The following is a 23785-nucleotide window of genomic DNA, read 5'->3' on the forward strand; positions in this document are numbered from 1 at the left end:
CATTGCATTTTTGTTGTTGCTGATTTTTTAATTTTAAATTACTAAACTGTTCTTATCCCAACCCACGAGCGTCACCCTTCTGATTCTCTCCCCCATCTACCGGTGGCAGAGTGAGCGAGCGACTGCGTGGGGCTGAGTTCCCGGCTAAACCACGACACCCTCACTTTCAGCATCCAAAATCCTCTTTTAACTCTCAAAGCCTCATTTTCATGTTCCAAACCTTCACTTTCAGGGTCCAAACTCCTCTGTTAAGGCACAAAGCCTCCTTTAGAGGTCCCAAACCCTCACTGTTAGGGTTCAAACCTGTCTTTTTTACTGTCTAACCCTCATTTATATGTTGCAAACCCTCACGTTCAGGGCCTAAATCCGTTCTTTAAAGCTCAAAGCCTCATTTTTAGGACCCAAACCCTCACTTTTAGATTGAATCTGATCTTTTAATCACCAAACCGTCATTGTCTCATTACAAACGGTGACGTTATAATACATATTATTTTAATATAGTAGTATTATAGTATTATATTTCAAAGTATAGATCGGCGACCAATGATTACAATATTCAGTTAACTGCTTCCTTGTGAGGGGATCGAACCCACCCCCACCCCCCTTCCAATGCTTCAGTCAACGCCCTAGAGGTGACTTCTTTAAGACGTTGCCTTTAGACGATTCCCCACCCATATTAAATGTGACTTCCAAAACAACTATCTGATCCGAACATGCAAAAATAAATCCATATTCTGATAACCACGCCAAAATTCAGAGACCAGTCAAGACAAGTAGCCAAACTGGGGACTCAAACCCCATTCAGTGGGACTCTAACCCGCTTGGTCAACTTCGGGGACTCGAAGCCCTTTCCAAACCAGGCAGGGGACTCGGACCCCCCCAACAAGAAAACATCCTTGGCAAAGTTCTTCTTCTCTTAATAACTGACCAAAACAACTATTACAAGCACCGGTACTTAAAACCAAATTATAACTACAATTTCCAATTAAACAACCTTTCCCCTCCTGCGCGGGCAGCCCTTTGGCTGGTACGTGAGGCATTCACGCCAGCAAGCGCCTCATTGCTTGACCTCTCGCCGGGCCTCGAACCCAGCGGCGGGACTCGAACCCGGGGCCCTGGCTGGCGCTCCGGGCGCGCCCGTAGCAACGTGCTCGTCCGTCGGCACGCGGCCGCAGCGGGGCGGGGCCAGAGAAGGGGCGCTGCGGTGGTTGGCGGGGGGCCCTGCCTGTCCCCGCCTGGCGGGCGCCATTGGCTGAGAAGCCGGGAAGAGGGTGGGCGGGCGCCTGGGGGAGCTCCTGCAGAGCGGGGCCAGTCGCCCTCTTGTGAACTGAAGCCGGGCCCTTCGGCCTGCCCTGGGCTGGGGCCACTTGCGGAGCCTCCAGGGGCGGCGGGAGGAGCGCTGACAGGCTGGGCCTCCCCTCTCTAGATTCAGTCTTGGGAATGCTTCCTATCTTCCTCGTTTTTAAGAAAAAAATGGCATAGAAGTTGTAACATTTTCCACACGCTCCCGAATTCCCCTCCCACAGCGTGGAACGTCTTGAGCACCCCACTTTGGAGACAAATCTTCTACAGTTCTACAGCCATCTCAATTGCCACATCTTTTAGATTTATTTGTTCTTCCTCCCCTTCTTCTTCTTTCTCATGTTTGACTTTTTTTTTCTCTCTGGTTTCACCTGGGGCTTTCCGGTTGCGCCATCTTCCCATGAACCTGCACTCGATAAATGCAGGTGTACGCTGGGTTTCCCCAGTTGCTCTTCACAAGAAGTTTGATAGACGGAAAGGCTCTGGGAAGCGGCGCGTTCTGTGAAGAAGAGTGGGAAAAGGAAACGGGGGTGTTAAGAGCGGCAGTGCAATCACCCCGTCTTTGCATGCCGGCCCGGCTGGGGCTCGGTCTCCCTTCCCTCTGCCCCTTCCCGCTGCTGCTTGCTCTGTGCTGACAGGGAGGCCAGGGAGGCGCTCCTGCGCGTGGGGCACCTGGTGTGCAACCCCGCCGAGCTCCCGCTGCCTGCTGTGCCTGCTCTCCCCCTGGCAGGCGTGAGAGCGCCGCGGGAGAAGGGGCGAGCTATGGTGGGAGGAGAGGACACTGTCCAGCCTGCCAGCAGGCCGCAGCATGAAGCGACGGTGCTGCCCGACGCCTCTCGCCACCAGGCCGCCCTGTTTCTCCACGGCACAAAGACGCTGCTTGCGTGGAGTGGGCGCACGTGCAGCTGCCTCTGCTGAAGGCACCGGGCGCAGCCAGGGATCTCTCGGGACTCGTGCTCCTACGGGCCTGACCCTGCCCTTGCTACCCTCTTGCTACCACCACCGCGTGCTACTCAGCCCTCCCAAGCCCGCAGGTCTCTCTCTCATGACGGCGGCCCGGGCCCCTCTGCCCAGGGAGAAAAGAAAGCATGCGTGCCCTTCCTCCATGGACTTGCAGGCAAACCTGCTGTGCTCCCTGGCATCTCGTCCCCGTGCGTGGAGCATACCTTCAGAGGGAAGGTCTGAATAGCCTCTTTTGCCACGTTGTACGTGAACGTCCCAAGGAGAGTTTCCTCTTCTCCGTCCGCATCCACTCCCTCAGGGGCAAAGCACAAGGAGAGCCGCTCAGACTCATCCCGACAGAGAGGCAAGGTACACGCTGGCTCAGCCCTGTTATCCACCCACCCTCTCCTGGGGCTCGAGCAGCAGCCTAGCACCGGGTATGGTGGAGCTCAGTCTCCGCTTTGAGATTTGGTCAAGAACCCAGAGGTGCTTGGCCAGAACAAACCTTAAGAGGGATGAAACCTCTCGAGCCCCTGAAGCGTCCCGCGAGGGCACTGCAGTGCTCGCAAGAGATCAGGACACAAACCCCAGAAGATGCACAAAAGCAAGCAGGGCCCTGTCCTGGCTTTGCCCCAGGGTCAGATGCCCGCCAGAAGCGCCCAGCAGAGACTTACAAAGACAACGACGTCTCTGGGGGCGCTGATGACGGTCCCAGATGGAGACACGTCTTTGGAGATGTGCTGCACAGTGACGGCAGTCAGATGGACTCGTGCTGGCAACCTGATGACCACCTGGCCCTGATGCCCTTGGAAAGGCCAGCAGTTTCCTGGGGAAACATCCGCCTGCAACCAGAACGCGACAGCAATGAAGTGTGAGAGAGCACTGGGGCCAACACCACTGCCCATGTAGCTCGAAGCATAGGCGCCAGCATGTCTGTGGGGCCTATTTCAGCTTGAAAATGAGGCGCCTGTGAGGAACTGGACAGAAGTAGGAGGCCCCCTGCCCTGCCTGACAAAGGGGGTCTCAGTATTAGGGAGCAGAGGAGAAGAGTGGTTACGAAAGCATTGTAGTCAGGCCCGCGCAGAAACACGTCCCTGCCCAGCGGCTCTGCAGGGCACCCGCCACCTTCCGCCCACAAAAAGGCACAGTTAGGGGTGAGTGTGGAACCAGGGTCGCCAGGGAGGAAGGCTTTCACCCAGTTGTGGCAGAGGACTGTGGGCAAGATGCAGCAGTTCACCTCTGTTCACCTCGCCAGGGGAACCACGGATCTCTAGCAAGCCCAGCCCTGTGTGAGAGCTTTGGTGTCCGGAACCTGAGCAGCACGGTGGGCTTGACCAGTACCACTGGCCTGAGGGGAGAGCCCCTGAGGTCAGTCCCCAACTTCTCAGGAAGGAAGGACACCTTCCCTGAAGATTTCTGCTACGATACCTGCAAAATAGTCTCAGGAGGCTTGGCAGCGCGGAAGAACCATAAAACCCTGCAGCCCCAATTCTCTTGGCAGTCGTAGGTCTCGGAAGTTCTCTGCCTGTCAATGGTGGCACCTGTAAGGAAGGGAGAGCAGATGACTGCTAGAGGCACAGACTAGGAGGGAGCTGGTGCTCAGGCAGTATTTGTGACGCCGCCGTCCAGCTCCACGTCTGTCAGTCCTGTCCTCATCACCACGCTGGGGGCGGGGGGGTGCCCAGCTGCACAGAGCAATGACGGCAGCCCCATCCCTGGTGAGTGCTTCTCTCACAGCACCACGAGGAGAAGGTCTGAGGGCTCTGGGAGCCTGCAGGCGCCCACGAGCATGACAGCAGACCAAAGCTGAGGGCTTGGAGCATGAGCAGCAAAGGACGGCCCAGCCATTCCCTTTGCAAATGCAGCGGAGAGGAGCAGAGCCCCTCCATCAGCACAGGAAGATGTGCGGGGGCAGCGCCAGGGGCACCTGTGCGGAGACCAAGGGCTTGACTGGGAGGGAGTCTGAGCGACCCACTCTGCCACAGCCTTGCTCTTGGACCCCGTGAAGGATTTAAGCTGCCCCATTTTGGAGAGCAGCGCCTGGAGCACGGGCTCCTTTGGGGAGTGCTACAGGCAAGCGCAGGGCAAGGACTGGGCTGCTTGTGTCCATACCAGAGCTTTCCAGGGCCCAGTCAGACATCTCGACGTAGGCACCCAAAGCCTTCTTGGACGCTGCCTGGTTCACTTCCTGAGCTTCCTGGGAACGCCAGAAATCAACACAGAAAAGGACCACATCAGCAGGCAGTGCAGCGTGGCTCCTAGTGCCCGCAGAGGCAAAGGGTCAGTGTCAGGAAGGCAAGGCAAGCCTTGTCCACAGAGCTGCAAGACTCTCTGCTGCTGGCGTGAGCCGTGAGGACTAGGAAGATTATCTGTGGCCATGGCCATGGCCATGACCCCAAGGTGTGCTGATGTGGGTCCCCACACCACCGTCCACACCCTCTGTGCTCTCCAAGTCAGGAGGGGGAGAGGCTCAGGCCCTGTAAGCCATGGCTGGCACTGTACGTGTGCCTGGGTCCCACCACCGCCTCAGGAGCCTGCTCAGAGGAGCCAGAGGCACCGGCACACCTAGGAAAGGCTCTCAGGAGTCCTCTGCTGCCTGAAGCGCCTCATTTTGCTGGGGCTGGAGAGGGGCCTGTGCAGTGCAGAAGCTCACCCAGCAAGCTGCTGGGGCAAAGGCTGGGTTCCTGCAGTCAGCAGTCTGACCCCACCAAGAACCCTGAAGAAAATGTTCTCAGGGGTTCTGCCCAGCCAAGCCTCCCTCCCCAAAATGCAGGATCACCTTCAAACTGCGGATCTGTGCCCTCAGCCGAGCCACCTCCTCCAGCAGAAAGCGTGTCTTTTGGGTTTCCTCCGCCGCCAAAACGGGCAAGTTCCTGCACGACAGGAAAGCCGATCTGGTCAGAGAGCGGCCCATCGCCTCTGGGGAGCGTCTGAGCTCAGCAAGAGGAGAGAGAGACACGTGTGCTTTCCCTGCTTTGCCAGTGCTTCCCTTCCGCACCAGGCTGAGCAAAAGGCAAAGGCAGGAGGGAAGTACGGGAGCCCTGGCTGTTAGGAAAGTGAGTGCAGGTAGCACGAGGTCGGCTGACGCTTCTGCACAGAACCAGTTCCAGCTCAGGAAACCTCTCTTACCACAGCATCTTCAGGTTTGCCGACGACACACGTGTCAGCTCCTGGGAGGGAAAAATGCTCTGTTAGAGCATCTGCTACCAGAGTTGCCACGGCTTCCCAGGAGAGGCTTCCCTAGGAAGGCACAAGCTGCCGCTTCTTTGGGTCAGCCTGCGTGGCAGCAGCACAGCCTGTGATTCCTCCAGCCACTGCCAGCAACGAGTCACTGACCTCTATCAGTCCCTTTGCCTGCGTTGTCCACACCGGCAGCGAGGTCGCGCAGTAAGCACCAGCTGCAATTCACATCACCGAGAGACGGTTATTTTAGCGGAGTTGCTAGCCATCCCCCTGCAGCTGCGTTGTCGCCTGCCTGGTGCCCTGGGGCTGGGCAGCAGGTGAGCTGAGGAGGTGGGGAACGTGGGGTGCAGAGAGAGGACGCGCCTCTGACCGGGAGCCATCAGCCCAGGCTTGAGGGGACTGCGTAGCCGTGGCCTTCAGGTGTGCTCGGTGCCCCAGAGCTACTCCCCATTTCCCCTCACTGCTTCGGTGAGCACCGAGGCTGGGCTGCATGGGCTAGGAGAGGTACCTCTCCATGGGTCCCCCTGCACGGCCCCTCCCGTCTGGGAATCCCCAGCTCAGGCTTGGAAAGAGCTACGCCCTTCTCTCGCAGACTTGCAGACTAAGCAAGCCATTTGGCCCAGTGGCCAGAGCAGCAGCACGGCTGGGAGGCTACCAGTCTTACCGGTAGTCCAAACGCCAGTGCCAGTCAAGGACCTCCTCAGGACGCACCCGCACCACGGGCGTTTCACACATACTGGCCCAAAAGGAAAGCTGGCATCCAGCACAGCCAGGCTGTGTTTGCTCATGAAAACTCACCCAGAGCCACTGGGAGCCACAGGAAGAAGACTTTCAGGAACCTCTTGCTCTGCGGGCCCATCTTTTGCCTAGAAGAGAGTCCTTTGGGTGTCAGTACTGCAAGTCTTGGGCAAACCCCCTCACCCGTGGATTTCCCTCCTCAGGCCCTAAAGCCATTGCTTTGCACGCCTTTCCACACCATTCAACGCTGCAGGCAGATCTTCCCCAAACGAAGGGCTCCAGGAGCACCTTCCGAAAGGGAATGAAAATCATGCAGGGAAGTAGAGGGGTTGAGCAAATGAGGACTGCTTTTCAGTAGTTCTTCTGGTGTGGACCTTGCTCTCTCTTGGCTGAGAGAGCAGGCCTGTTCTCACTTGCAGTCACACAGATTGCTCTTAGGGGTGTTTCTCCGCACAGCTGGGAAGCGCAGGGGCCTCGTCTGGCTTTCCTTCCAGACCTGTGTGGTCTCTTGCCAGAGCTGGGGAAGACCCTTGCCCTGCGGAGGCTTGGCTGTGCTCCTGAGCTTCTGGCTACACGGCGGTTTGTCCTACTACATCTCCGGGAGGGTTCTGGGGCTCCGGCAAACGCCTGGGAGTGGGGCTGCCAAGGGGCTTTGCTCTTGGCTCTCCCCGAGAACAGGCACCGCACAAACTTTGGCGCACGAGCGGGAGCCCCGCGCTGCTGGGTGGGGAACACCCTCTGCTCTCCCCCTTGCTTGGGGGAAGGGACATCCCCCTTCTCCCCCCGCCCCCCACCACAGCAGAAACAGGTAGTACGTACCTGGCAAAGACGCATGTGCTCAGCAGATGTCTCCACAGGGAGACAAGGGCACCTGCCGGATGCCAAGCCAGGCTGAGGACCGCCCCTGGGCAAAAAAGCCAGAGAAAAGTTAGGCCTGTCTCTTGAGGTCTCTTCTCTAGGATGCCCAGCCACACGTGTTTGAGCTCCCTGCGGGAAGGCGGGCACCCAGTCCTACGCACTCCCTCCCTCCCTGGGGCAGCCTGCACTTCTCCTGCCTCTCGTGACATTTGGCCAGAGCTCTGGCACAGCGCAGCTCTCCAAGTTCACCCCAGGGGACTTCACAGCAAGCAGCAGTGCTGAGCTTACTTGCAATTCCTGTGGCCTTGTTGCGCCACTTGGCAGGCCCTTGCGTGGCAGAGCAGGGAGCCGAGGTGGAAGGGACCGTCACCAGCTCCACCTCCACGCACGGGTTCCTGTGGGAGGAAAAAGACAAATGCTGGTTGCCCACCATCGCCACGCCACGGGAGCCGAGGCGGGCAGGAGCAGCCTGAGCAGAGGCCCTTGTCAGAGGACGGGCTGCCCCAGCCCACCCGGCAGGACAGCCCTATTCTGAGCCCGTCACTCCCTGCTCCCTGGCACCAACTGCCCCTTCGCAGACAGCTCTCGGTGGCCGTCTGGGGAGAGGGCACAGGCTGCTGTCCCCCACCGTGGGCCGTCCCCCACCATGGGCCACACCCCTCCTCCCTGGTCACTGGCGTTCTCCCGACCCCTCTCCTCCCCGCACAGCTGCCCCACCACAGCCAGGCAGGACCCCGCCTCAGCATCCCAAGGGGGGGGCAGTGTCAGGTCCCAGGGGCTGGCCTGATGTGCAGCAAAATCTCCCTGCAAATCAGGGTGGGCTCTGACCCCTGCAGCACAAGGCTACCCCCTCCCCAAAGGCCCCTGCTGCACACTGGCTTCTGACGCCACTGACTACATTGGGCCACGGCCCTGCTACTCCGCCCGAACCTGACGCCCCAGGCAGGAGCAGCCCACTTCGTACCCGCTGGCCTGGCAGCAGCTCGGCCCCGCTGCCTCCCCTGCCAGCTCTTGTCTGGCATTAATCCCAACGGAGCCTTTGGAGGCCCCTTGGTGTCTTCCCTGGGGGGCCTTTCTCCTCGCCATCTCTGGGCCAAGGCAGGCTCCCCGCTCAGCTCTTCCCCCTCAGCCCCAGCAAGCGTGGCCTGCCCAGGCAAAACCAGCTCCAGTAGCAGCCACGTGCCTGCCGCCTCTCAGCAGGAGCGCACCTGCCCGGGCAACAGCCACACACATCTGTGGGCTCCTGCCCCACGCGCCACAGGGCTGTGCGGGTGGCCAGCTCTGAGCTCACAGTGGTGGCTCTGACGTCACACTGGGGCTCCCCAGGGCTGAGCCGGGAGGGGCAGAGCGGCTGCTGCCGTCCCAGGCGCTGGGAGCCCGTGCCTGTGGGCGCGCTGAACCCTGCCACGCTCCCGTGCCAGGCGGCTGCCTGGCCTGGCCTGCCGGGCAGGGTTCCATCTCTCCTGGGCACCCCCGGGAAACCAGAAAGGGTGCTGGAAAGGGGGCTTTGCTCTTGCCCCACGAGACAGCCGCTTCCAGCAGCGGTTCTCCTCTCGGAACCCTTTCGCGGGCCAAGAAGAAAAAGGGCCAGTAGACCGGAATGTGCTGTCAGGCGCCCAGCGGTACATCTGGTTAGCAAGGACTGTTTGTTTACTTGCCCCTGCTGGTTCTGCCTCCGCTTCCCTCATTTGAAATGGCAGTGTGAGCGTCCTCCTTCCTTGTCTTGCAGTGGCCTGGAGGGCCCAGGAGCAGAGGGGCACAGGCTGCACTGAGGGCTCTGGGCAGCACGGCCCGTACCAGGCTCCCAGCCTGGCAGCACGGGGTCACAGGCTGTATGGAGCACGGCCCCGCCAAGTCCCACCTCACTGCCCGCTGGGAGCCCCACGCCGGTGCAGGGCCAAGCCGTGCTGGGGCAGTGCGGGGCTCCAGCTACACAGCCATGCCAGCCGCTTTAGCAGGGGAGCACAAGGCGCCCACTTCCCCCTGGGCAGCCCCAGGCTTGCCTGGGCCCATGGACCCGCCAGCGCAGCGGGCCGTCCAGGCAGCAGAGCTGCCAGTGCCGTTGATGACAGGAGGGCCCTGGCAGCAAAGGGTGCCTGAGGGGCTTGCGGCAGGCTGGGCAGCTCTCACACTCACGGGTCAGGGCGGCATTGGGCGTGATCCTCTGGGTAGGGATGGGATTCCCTCATCCAGCTCTGGAAGGGGGCTCCTGTGGGAGCGGTTCCTGTCCCTGGAATGCTCCAGATGGGCTTTCCGAGTCAACAGAGAACGTGGCTGACTGGGACATCCTTGATGGAGAAGGCGCTATACCCCAGGATGCCATGTCCATGACAGCAACTGCAGGACGGAGAAACAAAGGGTTGCAAAAGGCAGCGCCTGTGGGAGCGAAGAGCCTAGCCTTAGCATTAGATGGTGGAGCCCACGATGGCAGCACCCCAAGGGCTGCGGAACCAGACAGCCTTTCTGGGAAGCCCAGAGGCGGTGGTCCGTCAGAAGGGAACACGGGTCAGGGAGCTCAAATTGGCAAGGGCAGAACAGAATAACGAGGGGCGAAACGCTCAAAACTTCCCCGTCGACAGTAACCAATGTGACACAGAAGGACCCCCAACAGAGAGCAGCGAGATCTAGAACGGGGACGCGCACGGGCTGAGGAACGGGGTTTCCGACAGGCCAGTCACACAGGCTCTCGACACCCGTTCAACAGAAACTTGGCAACAGCCTGGGTGCCGGGAAGGTGCTAGGCCAAATTGTTCCCTCCGCTCCTGCGGCCCCACTACCGGGACAGTGAGGGAGGAGCTCCGAAGCCTGGGAGCCCCGAAGAGCTGGCCCAAGGCTTGTTGCTCGACCCGCAACCCGGGCCTGCCATCTGCCCGGCTGCCGCAGTGTCACCGAAATCAGGAACAAAACTCCGTAACATCAATGTAGTGATATCCTGAAGAAAATGGTCGTTTGGGAATTCTCCGCTGAGCCACAAGAACGAACTACGTGAGCTTGGCAAAACAGAATTTGATGGCCAGAGTCGGGAACTGAGAGATAGAGAAGCACTTGTTTTACCACTATTTCCTTGAGGAGAGCTAAGAGACTGATCAAAGCAAACATCCCACCTCAGAAGCCGCAGAGAACTGGGCAATAAAGTGTATAGTTAAGGAGAAGAACTGGTTCTTCCCCCAGAGGGTGGTGGAGCCCCGGAACAGGCTCCCCAGGGAGGCCGCCACGGCACCAAGCCTGGCGATATTCAAGCAGCACTTGAACAACGCCCTCAGAGGCACGGTGTGAATTTGGGCTTGTCCTGTGCAGGGATGGGAGCTGGACTTGACGGTCCTTGTGGGTCTCTTCCAGCTCAGGACATTCTACGAATAGACGCAAACTGCACAGTGAGGAAAAATCGAGGTCTGAGTAGCGAATACAAAGATTTCTGAGGTAGCACTGACGTGAGCCAGTTCGCTCCTGGGACACAATGTCTTATGAACACAACAGTGCTGGTCTTGGGCCCCAGCTGGCTTTATGTTTTTTCTCCTAGCTCATGTCACCTGTAAAAACAGTAGTTGAGAATTTATTATAAAGAGCATAATAGAAGAAACAGCTGAAATGAAGGAATATTCTCGGGCCAACCCTGAAAAACGCTAACAACTTTAACTTTCCGTCCCTACAGTCAGCTGGAATCTTACAGTCGCCAGCTAAAATTCAAGTCTTACAAAAATGCAAAATGGAACCTACAAGCCCAACACACAAATATATTATCTACCTTTTTTTTCCCCCCTCAAAAAACAAGTCTGAACACGTGACTGTTGACTGTGATCAAAGGAAGATGTGACATGACCCTTCAAACATTCTGGATGCGTAGGTGGGACTAAACCGTGTTTGTGAATTAAGAATATGCATGCTCATTAAGACAGGCGGGTTACATTTACCACCAAACCTCTACATCAGCATTTGCCAACACTGTTCAGCTTTGAGTACCCAGAGCTGCGATCAGTTAACGTGAGAGCACCTCCTAGTAACATCCAAGTATTAAACTAACAACTATACCTCCCTAGCGCGTAAACGGAAGGAAGCTCAAATTGCGCCCCCTTCTCCTTACGCTGCCTTAGAACGTGACAGGCATTTGATTCCAGGTTGAAAAAGCGCCACGGTCACAGTCTAAGGAAACTGGAGTTTCCCAGGTCTCAGAGTAATTCTAGAGCTAAAGTGGTGACAGACATCACCTTTACATCAGATAATACATGCCAACACTCATCACTGACCCGAGAAGGCCACCTCCTCCTGTCCTGCCCAAGGGTTTGAAATCCAACACACTTTCTTCCCAAAATGGGACGCTACAAATAAATAAGATAACACCGTTAAGGCATTACTTGAGATGGGACTAGAAACACATTACGCGAGCAACCAAGCACTTGTCTGGAAGCACTGGAGCCTTTCGGGTACTGTTTTTCACCACAGTTTACTCGAGAAGAAATATAACAGGCAGAACAGATGCTGAGAAATTTCAGCTACCCTGGAGATAGCTGTGGTGAACAATAAGATTGAGACTAAGTGCTGCTTCTCAGCGGGAAAGTACCCACCAAATAAATACAGTGCTCAGACTGGTATAATTTGTGAGTGATACGGAGGCAAAAAAAAAAAAAGCAGACGTGAGGAACATAAGACCCGACTACAACCTTTCTTTTGTGTAGTACTGAAGTGTAAACACACTACACACAAAAACTATAGGTATTACGTGAACGTACAGGTCATGTCGTCATTACACAATTACTTTAATACTCACTAATATTATTTCTGTCCGTACCAGTACCTATAAAATCCAAACCTTTACTCATCCTCTGGCCGTACGCATCTTTCACCTCAACATACACCAAGAAGCATTCGTAAACTCCAAACGTGACTACCTACAAATTCCAGTAAAGCCTGCAGCTAGGACATATTTAGAGAAGACTGTGCAAAATTCGTGAAGAATACAGACAACATCACCAGTCAAGCAACTGAAAAAGCACGACGTTCCCAAATTCGACAACTTCTTGAGAAGAGGAACCGTAAACCTTTGCCCGCTGCATTATGTTTTTTTTCCTCGGTAACACACCAAAATAGTTTTTGCCGTTGGTATCCAACAGCACCTGGTTCCTAAGCCCGCAATCATCACAATCACTGACTCAAAGGCGCTGTCTCAACAACTACCCTGTTACCTTTACCTGGACGTGCTGAGGGTCGACAGAAGACGAGGATCAGGACCTGCGCCGGCACTTATTCCACCACATTCGCGCCGTCAGGGTTTGAGGAATGCCAGAACTTCGTCCATCTCCATTCGGTGCAGCCATCCCACGAGATCCACTGCTGTCTGCCCCAGGAAACACTGCCTGCCCTCAAAGACTCCAACAGACTGCGTCCCTAAGCGGGGCATTATTTTAGTCCTTCATCAGATAAGCGCAGCATCAAACCAGAGCAAGGAAAATGCCTTAGTTAACCCTTACAAAGCCTGCAGGGCATCACATGCTTCCCAACCCATCAACCACTCGGGATGTGCGAACCACGCACGGACACGACCTGCAGTACACACGCCTACGCTACTACACTTCCCTCCTCCCCTCTATTTTCTGCTCTAAAAGTACCAAGCTCAATGCCAAGGTAAACATGTGCAAGTAGTAAGGCACCAATTCACTCTAGATCAGCGGCTATTACCTTAGCGCCCAGACAAACGCTCAAATCCCCACGAGTCTCAAAAGTAACAACTCTAACATTTAACGAAACTTACCGGCAAGGGCCAAAGCTGCCACCACCAGCAGCTGCACTAGGAAGGCAATTCTCATACGCGCGTATATCTATCTCCCCTTCTTCTATTGTTTACCTCTGCTACCCGTAAGCATTACTTTCTCGATGCAGCACTTTAAGCCACGTCTTTTCCGCACGGCAACAACAATCGTAAGCAATAGTGCCTCCAGCTGCCTTGCGGGCACTAAACACGACTGCCAGCTTTTCCCCCCTCCAGACATAAGCAGTTATTGACGCTTTCTGCCTCCTGGAACTGCAATGCAATTACTGGGGGCTACGTCTGGTAACCTCTGCCTCCGCCTGATGCTGCTAGTTGCCGTGTTCATCAACCCAAAGAACAACAGGGCAGTGCTGTGCCCACATTCAGGACAGTGGCCTTCAAGGGAGACACGTGGAAATACAGCTGCAGCCTCCTTGCAGACAGAGAAGCAACAAGTACTTTGTTCCCGGGTCTCAGAGTAATTCTAGAGCTAAACTGACCGTCTTCAGGTTTATACTCAGATAATACATGCCAAGACCCATCACGGACTATGGGGAACTAACCTTTGTACGTCACGGGGGATGGCAGGGCAAGAGAGGAGCAGCTGGGGAGCTCGCACCCACACCCTAACACTCAACATGGGAATAAGGGTTGTCACACCTAAAAAAAGCACAGCTGTGCTGAAGTTAGCTCATACTCACACAACTGCCTTTCAGTGTCCCACACAAAGCTGCAGAGGCCAAGCGTTTCTCCAGAAGTAACGTGCTCAGGGCATCAGGTTTTCTCAGTGCGCCCTTTCATGGCATGACCTTTAAAAAGCACCAATAAAACATAAGTTCAGGTTCAAAAGGAGCTTTAAGATCATCAAGTCCAACCGTTAACCGAGCACTGCCAAGGCCACCACTTAAACCACGTCCCCAAGCACCGCATCTACAGGTCTTTTAAATACCCCAGGGATGGCGACTCCCCCACCTCTCTGGGCAGCCTCTTCCAATGCCTGACCGCTCTTGCGGTAAAGACGTTTCTCCTATTATCCAATCGAAACCTCCCCTGGCACAACTTGAGGCCATTTCCTCTCGTCCTATTGCTTGTAACCTGGGAAAGAGGGCTACCCCCCCTCACTACAGCCCCCTTTTGGGCAGCTGCACAGAGCGATAAGGTCTCTCTTCCTCAGCCTCCTCTTCTCCAGGCTAAGCCCCCCCAGCTCCCTCAGATGCTCCCCAGCACGCTTGCTCTCCAGACCCTTCCCCAGCTCCGTTGCCCTTCTCTGGACACGCTCCAGCACCTCAAGGGCCTTCTCCGCCGGGCACGTTCCAGCCGCTCTGCCCCAAGCCTGGAGCCTTGCCTGGGGTTGGTGTGACCCAAGGGCAGGACCGGGCACTTGCCCTTGTTAAACCTCGTCCAGTTGGCCTCGGCCCGTCGATCCAGCCTGTCCAGGTCCCTCTGCAGAGCCTTCCTGCCCTCGAGCAGATGCCAGCCGGGTGGGTCAGGGCCAGCTCGGAGGGTTTCCAGCCCGGGAGCATTTCGGGCAACGCCGCAGCAGCACGTGCCTGCTCGGAGACGGATCTTCCTCCGCCTGCCCGGACCGCGGGCACGTTCCCGCCCTCCTTCCCGGCCTGCCCGAGCCCTCCCGACGGAGCGAAGGAAAACCCCCGATGAGCCCGAGGCGAACCCCAGCTCGCCACTGACCAGGGGTCCCCCGGCGCCCGGCCCGACCCAGGCGGGCTCGGCCGCACTGCCCGACCCGGGCCCACCGCAGCGCAGCGCAGCGCAGGGCGCGGAGCGGCCGAGCCGGAGCCCCCGCGCCGCCCCAGGGCTCCGGCGCCGCCGCTCCGGCCGGGCCGGGCCGGGCCGGGCCGGGCCGGGCCGGGCCGGGCCCCTCCCCGCCGCGCCGCGCCGCGCCGCGCGCAGCACCGACCTCGGCCACCGCCCGCGCCGGAAGGGCGGAGCGCCCGGCAGGGCCCCGCTAGGGCTGCCGGTGGCGTTCGCCTGACCCGCGCCGGCGCGCTCGGGCGGGACCCGGCGGGCGGGACTCGGCGGCCCGCTGCGCGGAAGGACCCCGCCCGGAAGCGGGCGCGCCGCAGCGGGCGCCGCGGCTCTGGGGAGGGGCTCAGCCCAGGGAAGGGGGGCGACGGCGCTGCCCTCGGAAATGAGCCCTTTCCTTCCTAAGTAACGCTCTTGCTTCGACTGCGCCGTTAGCGGTATCCTGAAGAAGACGGAATTTGGGGAATTTTCCGTAAGCCCTAAGAGTGAACTCCGTGAGCCCGGCACACAGACTTTGGCGGCCGGAGTCGGGAACTGAGAGACAGGGAAGCCCTTGTTCTACGACTCTAGCCTTGAGGAGAGCTGAGACACTGATGGAAGCAAACGTCCCGGCGCAGAAGCCGCTGAGAACGGGGCGATAAAGTGTATAGTCAAGGAGAACAACTGATTGGGATGCTGACAAGAACTAAAGCAAAGTGCCCTGTACGGGAGCTACCCTCGATATAGCAGTAAAAATCAGGCCCATACGCCGGCAACCGCCCCCTGTCTCTAGTAAGCAAGCCCCTTACTCCCTGAGCACGCGTGGTGAATTAAAAGCGAGCTGTACCTTTACATCGAGGCGAGAAAGCAATGAACCAATTATTAGTTGAGGCGTGTGAATATTAGCTGTGACTGACACATTTAACTGTACAAATGCCTTGCAGTTCCTCGGGGTGGGGTGCAGCTTTGTGGGTTACCACCTAGCACCCATCTTTGCACAAAAATTCATCAAATAAAACGACTCCGCCCTGTGTGGAGTTTGGTGTTCTGCACGTCAGGCGGACGAACCCGCCTTTCGGGGTAACGTTAGTTACCAACGCTGGGCTCTGGCAGATGCCATCCGTGCCGGGCGGGAATGCCTTTCTGAGACTCTGAATGAACAAATATGCGTAACGCTGGCTGGCACCGAGCAATGGAAAACAATGCTCTTTTCTGGGCCTGGATTTTGGGTCTGGGGAAGGGGTTGGGGGCATGTTGGGGAGCTTTGGTGTCTTTTTCAATACAGCAAATACTTGTCCAGCATGTCACAGTATTAATCTTCCCGCAGGTAAATAAGACGGCGGTTTACAGCCATGAAGCACTCTCTGAGCCATGTAGACGTCACACCTGGTGACAGGATTTGTACCGTCCAGCACTATATTCGGAGGGTGGGTGACGGGGTCTGTAGTGAAGCAGGGGCGTTTTGGTGTGTAGCTGTACATAATTTCACAGAGGGTTCAGTTGGGAAGGGACTTCTGGAGGTCACCCAGTGCATGCCCCCTGCTCAAGCAGGGCCACCCAGAGCCCACGTCCCAGGCCCATGTCCAGTTGGGTTTTGACTGTCTCCAAGGATGGAGACTCCACAACCTCTCTGGGCAGCCTGTGCCAGTGTTTGACCCACCCTCAGAGTAAAGAATAAAAAACCCAAAACAAACCAGAAAGTATGTTTTCTTGTGTTCGGGTGGGATTTCGTGTGTTTTCATTTGTGCCCATTGCCTCTTGGCCTGTCGGTGGGCACCACTGCAGAGTGCGTGGCTCCCTCTGCTTCCATACCAGGAGTTCCTGTTCATGCACGTTGATGAGATCCCCCTGAGCCTTCAACAGGCTGAACAGTCCCCGCTCTCTCAGCCTCACGCTCCAGACCCTTCATCATCGCCGTGGCCCACCCTTGGACCGTCTCCAGTATGTCCGTGTCCTGGACACGGGGATCACAGCACTGGACGCTGCGCTCCAGGCGCAGCCTCACCAGCGCTGAGCGACTTCCCCAAGAAGTCCGGGAAAGCGCACCCTGCCAGCACTGAAAGAAGGGCCTGTCCAAGTTAAAAAACAAAATCTCACAAAAATCCCTCCTTCTCAGCTGTTCTTGCCGCAAATCTGGTTAAGTGTGTATACGCTGATGGGTTTAAATGTACTGGATTTGAAATAAACAGGATGCTTTAAGTCATTCTTAAGGAAAGGCTACACAGTTTCACTTGAATCATCCTCACTGAACCGTCACTTGCTTAGGAAGCGTGGCCGTGAAAGAGGCCACGCGCTTGGGGCCGACATTCTGTTACTGCTGGGTAGTATCTAAATCCTTAAGACCGACGCGGGCGCAGGCAACCGCAGCGCAGGCCTTGGCGTTGCTGCGCTGGAAGGGCTGTTCAGCTGCCGGGGGCTGTAGCACAGCGAGAACCGCAGTACAGCTGTAACGTACGACAGACACTGCACAACTTACCTGAGATAAAATTTAAATGATGCGGCGAGCAAAGTGAAGAAAAGCAACTGCACCTCGCTGCTTATAAACAGCTTTTTACCAGAACGCAGCAGTGCCCGTCAGAAATAGCATTTTGCTCAGCTAATTTTACCGCAAAAAAACCTTGTGTTGTGAGGTTCTCGTTTCTTGCCCCTGATTGTATTTGGGCTTTTGGGGTAATACCCAAGTTCAGAACAGCGTCTTTATAGAGGAAAATAAGGCAGCTTCCTACAGGTTCTTTCACATGGGGTCAGTTAAAATGGAAACATGTATAGAACGGAATGATCACGTTTCTTTCCTCTCACTATAATAAAATCACGTACCTGTATTTCTCAGGAGCTGTACTTTACATTCATCCGTAAAGAAGCAGCCTTCCCTAAGGTGCAAGAAGACAAGTATCTGCGTCATCAATGCTACAGGTTTCTTTGAGGCGCAGAGATAAACGCCCCGAATGAAAATTTCTGTCTGCTGGACCCAGGTGATTAAGACGGTTAAGCCACAGAGAAGAAGCCCTGTTATGCTGAGCCATGTGAGAACACAAACTACTTTCTGTCCGTACTGACTCATGGGCGTGTGCAAAATATCGGTGATCTGCAAGTAGTAATCCAGGCACCTTCGGCGAGAAAGAACACCTATCCGTGTTGTAATCTAGGAGAATGTTTCTGAAAGGTCTAGAAGCCAGTATCTAGTGGCTTTCAATTTTTTAAAAAGATGCAGGTTTCTCAAGGCCACACAACCACAGCGTTAGCATATTTGTTTTAGCAAGCGGTGGCCCTGTAGGTCACCGTGTGCTGTGACAAGGTGGTCCTGAGGAGACAGAATTGCTTTTTTAAATTTCCCTGAGATTTGTTTATTTGATATCCACCCAAACCCCAGTGTTAGAACAGTGGGACAAATCTGTATCGTCATAAACAATACAGAAACACCTAAAATCCAATTCCTTGTTGCATGCTGAATGCCTTCGCAGACAAAAAAAAAAAAAAAAAGGAAAAAAAAAGTCTGACTTATGTTCCCTTTTTCGATCACATCAATTTTACAGGGAAGGTGTTTGCCTCTTCTCCCACCAAAAGCCAAAGATTTGAGCGAAAGGGAGTGAGTGGGGAAAGAGCACAACCAACCTCTTTGGAATTCAGAAATGTTTAGAAAACACCAAGTTTGTCAGTGAGAAGGGATGAAGTAAGAGAATGGCCGGGGAGTGCAGAAGTAGTGTTCTATCGTGTATGGAATAAAAACATTTGGAAGGAAAATGGTTTTCTCCACGTCTTTGTAACTGTGTTGAGAAGCGCACAAAAATCCTCTTCCGTGAGAGCACAGGGCGCCACAGCAGCCCCATGCGTGCTTGATACATTTCATTAAGCCTTCTGTTTGCCAACATCCTCACGAGATATGATCATCCTTTGAGTCTGAGCAGGCCCCTTGTAAATCCAAACAGAAGAATTGCAAGAATGTTCGCTGATCATTTTTTACAATATTTTAACCAGATCTTTCTACACTTGCTGTCGTGGTTTAGCCGGCAACTCAGCCCCACGCAGTCGCTCGCTCACTCCCCCACCGGTGGGATGGGGGAGAGAATCAGAAGGGTAACGCTCGTGGGTTGAGATAAGAACAGTTTAATAATTGAAATAAAACCAACAACAACAACAAAGCAATGGAAAGGAAAACAACGAGAGGCGCGAAACCCGGGGGGGTGGGGGGACGAACCACCGAAACAAACCACAGGCGACGCAGCCGCTCGCCGCTCGCTGCCCGCCGACCCGACGCCGCGCCTCCCCGAGCCGCAGCTGCCCCCCCGCCCTTAATATACTGGTCATGGTGTCACATGGTATGGAATGAACATGCCATTGGCCAGTCGGGGTCAGCTGCCCCGGGCGTGGCCCCGCCCCGCCCAGCCTCCCGCCGACGCGGCAGAGCGCGAGAAGCTGGAAAGGTCCCCAACCACCACAGGCACCGCAGTGAAGAGAATTAACCCCTTCTCAGCCAGAACCAGCACAGAAGCAAACACGGTTTCGGTATTGCCACCTTCCATTCGTGTACTGTTCCTGGGTTCAGCCTTCGCTTAGAAAAAGGACTTGTGACCTAAATGGCAAAGCATTTCCCTCTCCTAACTGGCTTTCCAATCCATTACTTCCTCACAGAGATGCTGTCTGCATCTTCCGTAGACTGCGTTTGGTCTGGTGCCTCAAAGGATGGTAAGAAAAGCCGTATTCAGGACAGAAGTCCATACATTTCGGTGCCCTCTCTCACAGCAGCCGGGAGCAGATGCTCACATAAATTTAAGGAGCGAGGTCACGTTTCAGCATAGCTGTCTCTCTCTGTCAGCCGGCTGTACTGCCCACCTCAGTCAGTGACTCAGCCCTCGTTATAAGGCAACTGCAGTTATGCAGGTCTTATAACTAATTCATTAATTTTCCTAATTTCTACACTCAGATAAGAAAGAACAAAAGAAGGAAAGAAGGTAAGGGAGGGAGGAAACGAGGATGGGAGCAAGGGGGAGACGAAGGAGAAGAGAGAAAGAGACAAAAAAGAGAGAAACCCTCATCGTTGGTAAGCCCTCTTAGTCAGGAAAACAAAATCTTGAGAGCGGATTATGCAACTAAATGGCTGAAATTCCACCTGTAATGGCCTTCTGCTAAGCTTTGTCTCTCCTAAGTCGTCAGCCTTTAAGTTCTCTACTTGCATTGCAGTACCGCAAAGTCCTCGTAGAGTTAACAATAGCCAGCACCCTTTCTACCTTAATAATATGCTGCTTTTAATTCCCCACAGCCACCTGTTTTCCCTAGCCTCCACTCCACACACCCTCACTCTTCACCATTGGTGATCCGGAGGAAACTGCTGCTGCTTCTGGAGTGATTTAGCAACCCTTGACACAGGAAGTCGGGTCTTTGCCCTTGCAATTGACTCTCCAGCCATACCTGGAAAGGCAATACATGATGTCACTTCAGGAGTTAGAGAATGATTGAAATGGTTATAAAACCAAACTTGGTTAGTCTTTGAGAGCCCTGCGTGAAGAAAGCTGGGCACGAAAGAGATGGATCAATGACAATTCTGATGAGCTCGGTCTAGGGAGCTGTGGGAAGGGGAAGGAAACAAAGGGAGAGCTATGGGAGGGGAGGGGAATTTAGGGAGTTGGAGCAGGTGCTGGGAGCCAGGACTCCTCAGTTCTCCTTTCAGCTCTAGGACTGTGGTAAACTTTGCCAGATACAGTTCCTTACCCATTGTTCCCCACCTCTGTCAATAAGGATGTGGGCCAAAAGGCAAAGAGAGTTCCTAGAGGATGCCAGTACCTATTTCACCAGCCCTGCAAGGCTGGGGCACGTGCATGCCACAGACAATCCGGCAAACCCCAGCTCAATAGTCCAAAGGTCAGAAGTCAGGGACAGAGTTGCTGCAGGAAAGAAATTTAGCAATAGCATGGAGATTGTGCTTATGGTTGCCATAGGACTTGAGCTGGGATTTGCGTATGAGTAAAGGCTGTAAAAAACCCAAGAGCCACATTTACAGTAACATACAAGACTGAGTTTATAATTAAAAGAGAGTTACCTCTGGGCGTTGTGAATGGAGTTTTTTAGATGACTTAAAGAATCACCGTCAAAGGTATTAGCAAAATTGGTTTTAAGAAGATATTGTGAAAGTGCGACTTCACAAAGTTCGATGGCAAGTTCACTCTATTAATTACTGCATGGAAGAAACATATAAAGGAAACATGAGTTACACTGGAGTTAAAATGATTCACAGAGAGACCATGGATGCAAAAGGGCAAGGAAGACCCTCCCATTGAGTCATGAGGTTCAGAGCAGAACCCCTTGCTGGCTAAACTCCTGATGGAGCTTAGGTGTGGCCTAGGTCCAACCTTAGTCTCAGACTTGGACAACGTTTTAAGTCTAAGGGATTGTACATGCAAAGTTTACGTAACGTTTCATTAGCATCAATTCAACACACAATCAAAGTTACCAGGACAAAATCAAAGTCATCATACTACAAGGTTTTGTGTGATATCAGCTGCTTTCCAAATCTCTGCCCTTGGTGAAAGGTCTCTCTGCCTTGAGCGGCAACCCTGAGAGGTGTCCCAGCTCAAGGGGAGATCACCACCACACATCCACGCTGCCTAACCAGGAGAGCTCAAAGGTGGCTCACTTAGGCTGTCATATTTATGGGATAAAGTGGTTGGCTCGTAGCCAAATCGCGTGCGATGGACAAGGTATGCGTGAGACTCCTTGTACCCACAGCTTTCTTCCTGATAAATGATAAATGATCCTTAGGCAAGGCACCTGCTCTTGATGTGTCAATCACGTGATGGGTGTTCCAAGCTCATATGCACTGATGCCCTACGGTGGCAGTCTGCTGCTTCGTGGGTTTTTAGAGAACAGATTGAAACTAGAGGAGTTCGTGGGCCCGGCTACGGCTCAGGCCTTTACCTTCTCCGCAGCCTGCACCAAACCACCACTGTTGCATTAATAGTAGGAGTCTGAGGAGTGGCAAGGTTCAGACAGGACCCCCTTGCTTTCTAAAATCCTCCTCCGAGAGGAGTCTAGGTGCGGCTAGGTCCAGTCTTAGTCTCAGACGGTTTATTTTCTAAGGGTTGTAGAAGCAACCACTCATCAGAGTATTTGTTGTCAGTAACTAATCTGGCAGATGCCCGGCCTGCTCACGTTCAGTGAGAACCATCACGGCTAGATCAATGAATAGTGCGATTTATTAAAGCGACAGATACACAGGTTCTTTGGGTCACCGGTGATAAGATTGCTGGTTACAAGACGCACATAAATACTGAGGATATGAGTACACTGCTGGGCTACAAGTATGCTAAACAAATATGAAGCAACTCTACTATGAAGCAAAGCAACTCTAATACGTTAGAGATTTAAAGTGACTCTGTAGAGGTTTCCAATCTTACCCAAAGGCATCCCACCGCGGGGTAAGAGAAGCTCAGCCCATCGACTGGTCCCAGAAGTCAGAGTGGTACGCGATGGTATCTTCCCTGACACCCTCTTTCTCTTCACAAATTTCATACTATTCTTTATCTTTCAGGTGGAGCTTGAGTGACTCTAGTCATACATCCCTTTATTATGGCTGGCGTAAAATTTCCTCGCTTTGCTTTTAAAGATGTAGGCTAGAAAAATTCAAAGCGCGTGCCCAGTGAGGGGTGGCCGCACCTTAGAGGCGGGTAACTTTTGGGATGGAGGTGTGTTTTGGTATTAGAATGATATTATAGTGAGCAAAGTTCACCAAAAGGACAGCATTTAGTCAAAAGCATGACGGACCGTTGGCCCAGGGTCGCAAATGTGCAGCGTACCAGCTCCATGGTACCTGGAGTTCCCGTTTATCACAGAGCCCGGCCGCGATGCCCCCACACCGCTCCACCTTCCGGACAACTCCTCTCAGAGTCAGTACGCCAAGTTCTCCTGGCATTGCTGACATCTAAGGTTACCAGGGAACTTTCATGGAACGGCTTCCTCGCACGTCAGCTGCATTTCACCCTGAAAGCTTCTTCAGCGCTGTACCTTTTCTAAAAACATAAGTTCAGCGTCTAAGTCACCTCCAGCGATTATTCCACACACCACCAGTCTGGTCAAGGGGTCGAGCACATCCGTCACAATGGGTTAGGACCAGCCTTAGGTTGATTCTGTTGATGCAATTCAGAATTTTCCTATGATTTGAGGGTAGGTTTGCTATAGGGGCCATTTCTGGGTAATCGCAAGAAATGAGGCCACCCCAGGCTGCTCTAAATGAGGGTTTGGCTACACATGCATCGATTTTAGGGTACCATAGTTACCAAATCTTGAGCCGGTCACCAGCTCGGTGTTTGAGGTTAGGGATACTTCATGGATCAAAGGCTGTAGTTACCTCGTATGGATGTTGTAGTTTAACACCAGTAGGCTGCTACGTTGCTTGATCTCTCTGCCCTGGAGGGATGGGGAAGAGGCTTGGAAGAGTAAGAGTGAGAAAACTTGTGCGTTGAGATAAAGACAGCATAACAGGTAAGGCAAAAGCTGTGCTCACAGGCAAAGCAAAACAAGGAATTAATACACTACTTCCCCTTAGCCACTTCCAGGAAAGCAGGGCTCCCAAGGCCTGGCCCTGGGAGCCCTGAAGAGCTGGCCCAAGGCTTATTGCTCGCCCCACAACCCACCCTGCAGTCTGCCCGGCTGCCATGGCGTGACCGAAATCGGGAATAAAACTCCGTAACACCAATGTAGTATGAAGAAGCGGGCATTCTTTATTATGGTGCCAGACGCACAGGGGATAATTCCTCCTAGCGTGCATACCGCAAGGCGTGATAGACAAAGCTTAGATTGCTCGGTTATATACATATGCATTAGCTTTCCTGGAACTAATTCTAACACTTGCTTCCTAATTACCCGTGCGTTTTAAGTCCCTCAGAAGCCCCTCAAGAGGTATCGGGTGGTCCCTAGTGCTTTGCTGAAGGGGTGTTTTTTCTGTCCTTTCCATGAACTCTGAGTCCTTCTTCCACATATGGTCGTGAGTTGGCCCATCAAGTAATCTTGTCACAGTGTGTGGCAAGGTGTGTCGGTTTCACCGGGTGTTGTGACTCTTATCTAGATGGAGATGTCCATAGTTCCTTCTGTCTTGGTTTCGACTGGCGCCAGCTGCTAGGTCGTTTGCATCCCCGTCATGCTCGCAGAGATTACGTCCTTGAGTGCATTCTTGCCTAGAGGCCCCTCACAATATCAACCTCTGATATTCAGTTCACAATAACCTTTGTGCCTGACTGCTCAGGTGCCGATTCAGATCGGTGGTGGCAAGAATGATCCTCCAGCCTT

The 23785-nt window shown here is 54.3% G+C and overlaps 2 protein-coding genes and 2 non-coding genes across 5 annotated transcripts; all 4 read right to left on the minus strand.

Annotated features, from left to right (window-relative positions):
• Positions 1 to 475: 475 nt before the first annotated feature.
• Positions 476 to 12350, minus strand: LOC142050906 (SUN domain-containing protein 5-like). Of its 2 annotated transcripts, XM_075080120.1 has the most exons (12): positions 12210 to 12350; positions 7312 to 7418; positions 6985 to 7069; positions 6226 to 6293; positions 5581 to 5642; positions 5374 to 5414; positions 5024 to 5117; positions 4357 to 4441; positions 3673 to 3785; positions 2919 to 3086; positions 2469 to 2558; positions 476 to 1801 (listed from the first exon to the last, which is right to left on the minus strand). In XM_075080120.1, exons 4-12 carry the CDS (start codon positions 6284 to 6286, stop codon positions 1670 to 1672), a joined length of 846 nt encoding a protein of 281 aa, XP_074936221.1. In that variant the 5' UTR covers positions 6287 to 6293; positions 6985 to 7069; positions 7312 to 7418; positions 12210 to 12350; the 3' UTR covers positions 476 to 1669. The 2 variants fall into 2 exon arrangements, with proteins under 2 accessions (XP_074936221.1, XP_074936220.1); XM_075080119.1 differs by lacking the exons at positions 7312 to 7418; positions 12210 to 12350 and having other exon boundaries at positions 6985 to 7249.
• On the minus strand, positions 11184 to 11268 carry LOC142050909 (small nucleolar RNA SNORD45). Its single transcript, XR_012658195.1, has one exon. It is a non-coding gene; the product is annotated as a small nucleolar RNA SNORD45 (small nucleolar RNA).
• LOC142050907 (uncharacterized) lies at positions 12298 to 22412 on the minus strand. The gene is made up of 5 exons (XM_075080121.1): positions 22311 to 22412; positions 16435 to 16565; positions 14052 to 14972; positions 13468 to 13575; positions 12298 to 12405 (listed from the first exon to the last, which is right to left on the minus strand). The coding sequence occupies exons 1-4, from the start codon at positions 22410 to 22412 to the stop codon at positions 13551 to 13553; spliced, it is 1179 nt and encodes a 392-aa protein (XP_074936222.1). The 3' UTR covers positions 12298 to 12405; positions 13468 to 13550.
• Positions 13234 to 13316, minus strand: LOC142050910 (small nucleolar RNA SNORD45). The gene has a single exon (XR_012658196.1). It is a non-coding gene; the product is annotated as a small nucleolar RNA SNORD45 (small nucleolar RNA).
• Positions 22413 to 23785: the final 1373 nt, after the last annotated feature.

This window comes from Phalacrocorax aristotelis, unplaced genomic scaffold (genome assembly GCF_949628215.1).
Source record: "Phalacrocorax aristotelis unplaced genomic scaffold, bGulAri2.1 scaffold_255, whole genome shotgun sequence".
NCBI classification, from domain to species: domain Eukaryota; kingdom Metazoa; phylum Chordata; class Aves; order Suliformes; family Phalacrocoracidae; genus Phalacrocorax; species Phalacrocorax aristotelis.

Bases quoted from the DNA above. Each gene is read 5' to 3' on its own strand.
- LOC142050906 (XM_075080119.1), bottom strand. From the start codon at position 7,232: ATGTCACGAGAGGCAGGAGAAGTGCAGGCTGCCCCAGGGAGGGAGGGA. The intron at 4,442-5,023 runs GTGATCCTGCAT...TGGCGTTCCCAG, and splicing joins CACAGATCCGCAGTTTGAAG to GAAGCTCAGGAAGTGAACCA. The intron at 3,786-4,356 runs GTATGGACACAA...CCTTCCTTACAG, and splicing joins CTGGGCCCTGGAAAGCTCTG to GTGCCACCATTGACAGGCAG.
- LOC142050907 (XM_075080121.1), bottom strand. From the start codon at position 22,412: ATGCCAGGAGAACTTGGCGTACTGACTCTGAGAGGAGTTGTCCGGAAG. The intron at 14,973-16,434 runs GTGGGCCACGGC...CGTCTTCTTCAG, and splicing joins ATACTGGAGACGGTCCAAGG to GATACCGCTAACGGCGCAGT. The intron at 13,576-14,051 runs GTGCTGGAGCGT...TGCTTTTTAAAG, and splicing joins CGGCGGAGAAGGCCCTTGAG to GTCATGCCATGAAAGGGCGC.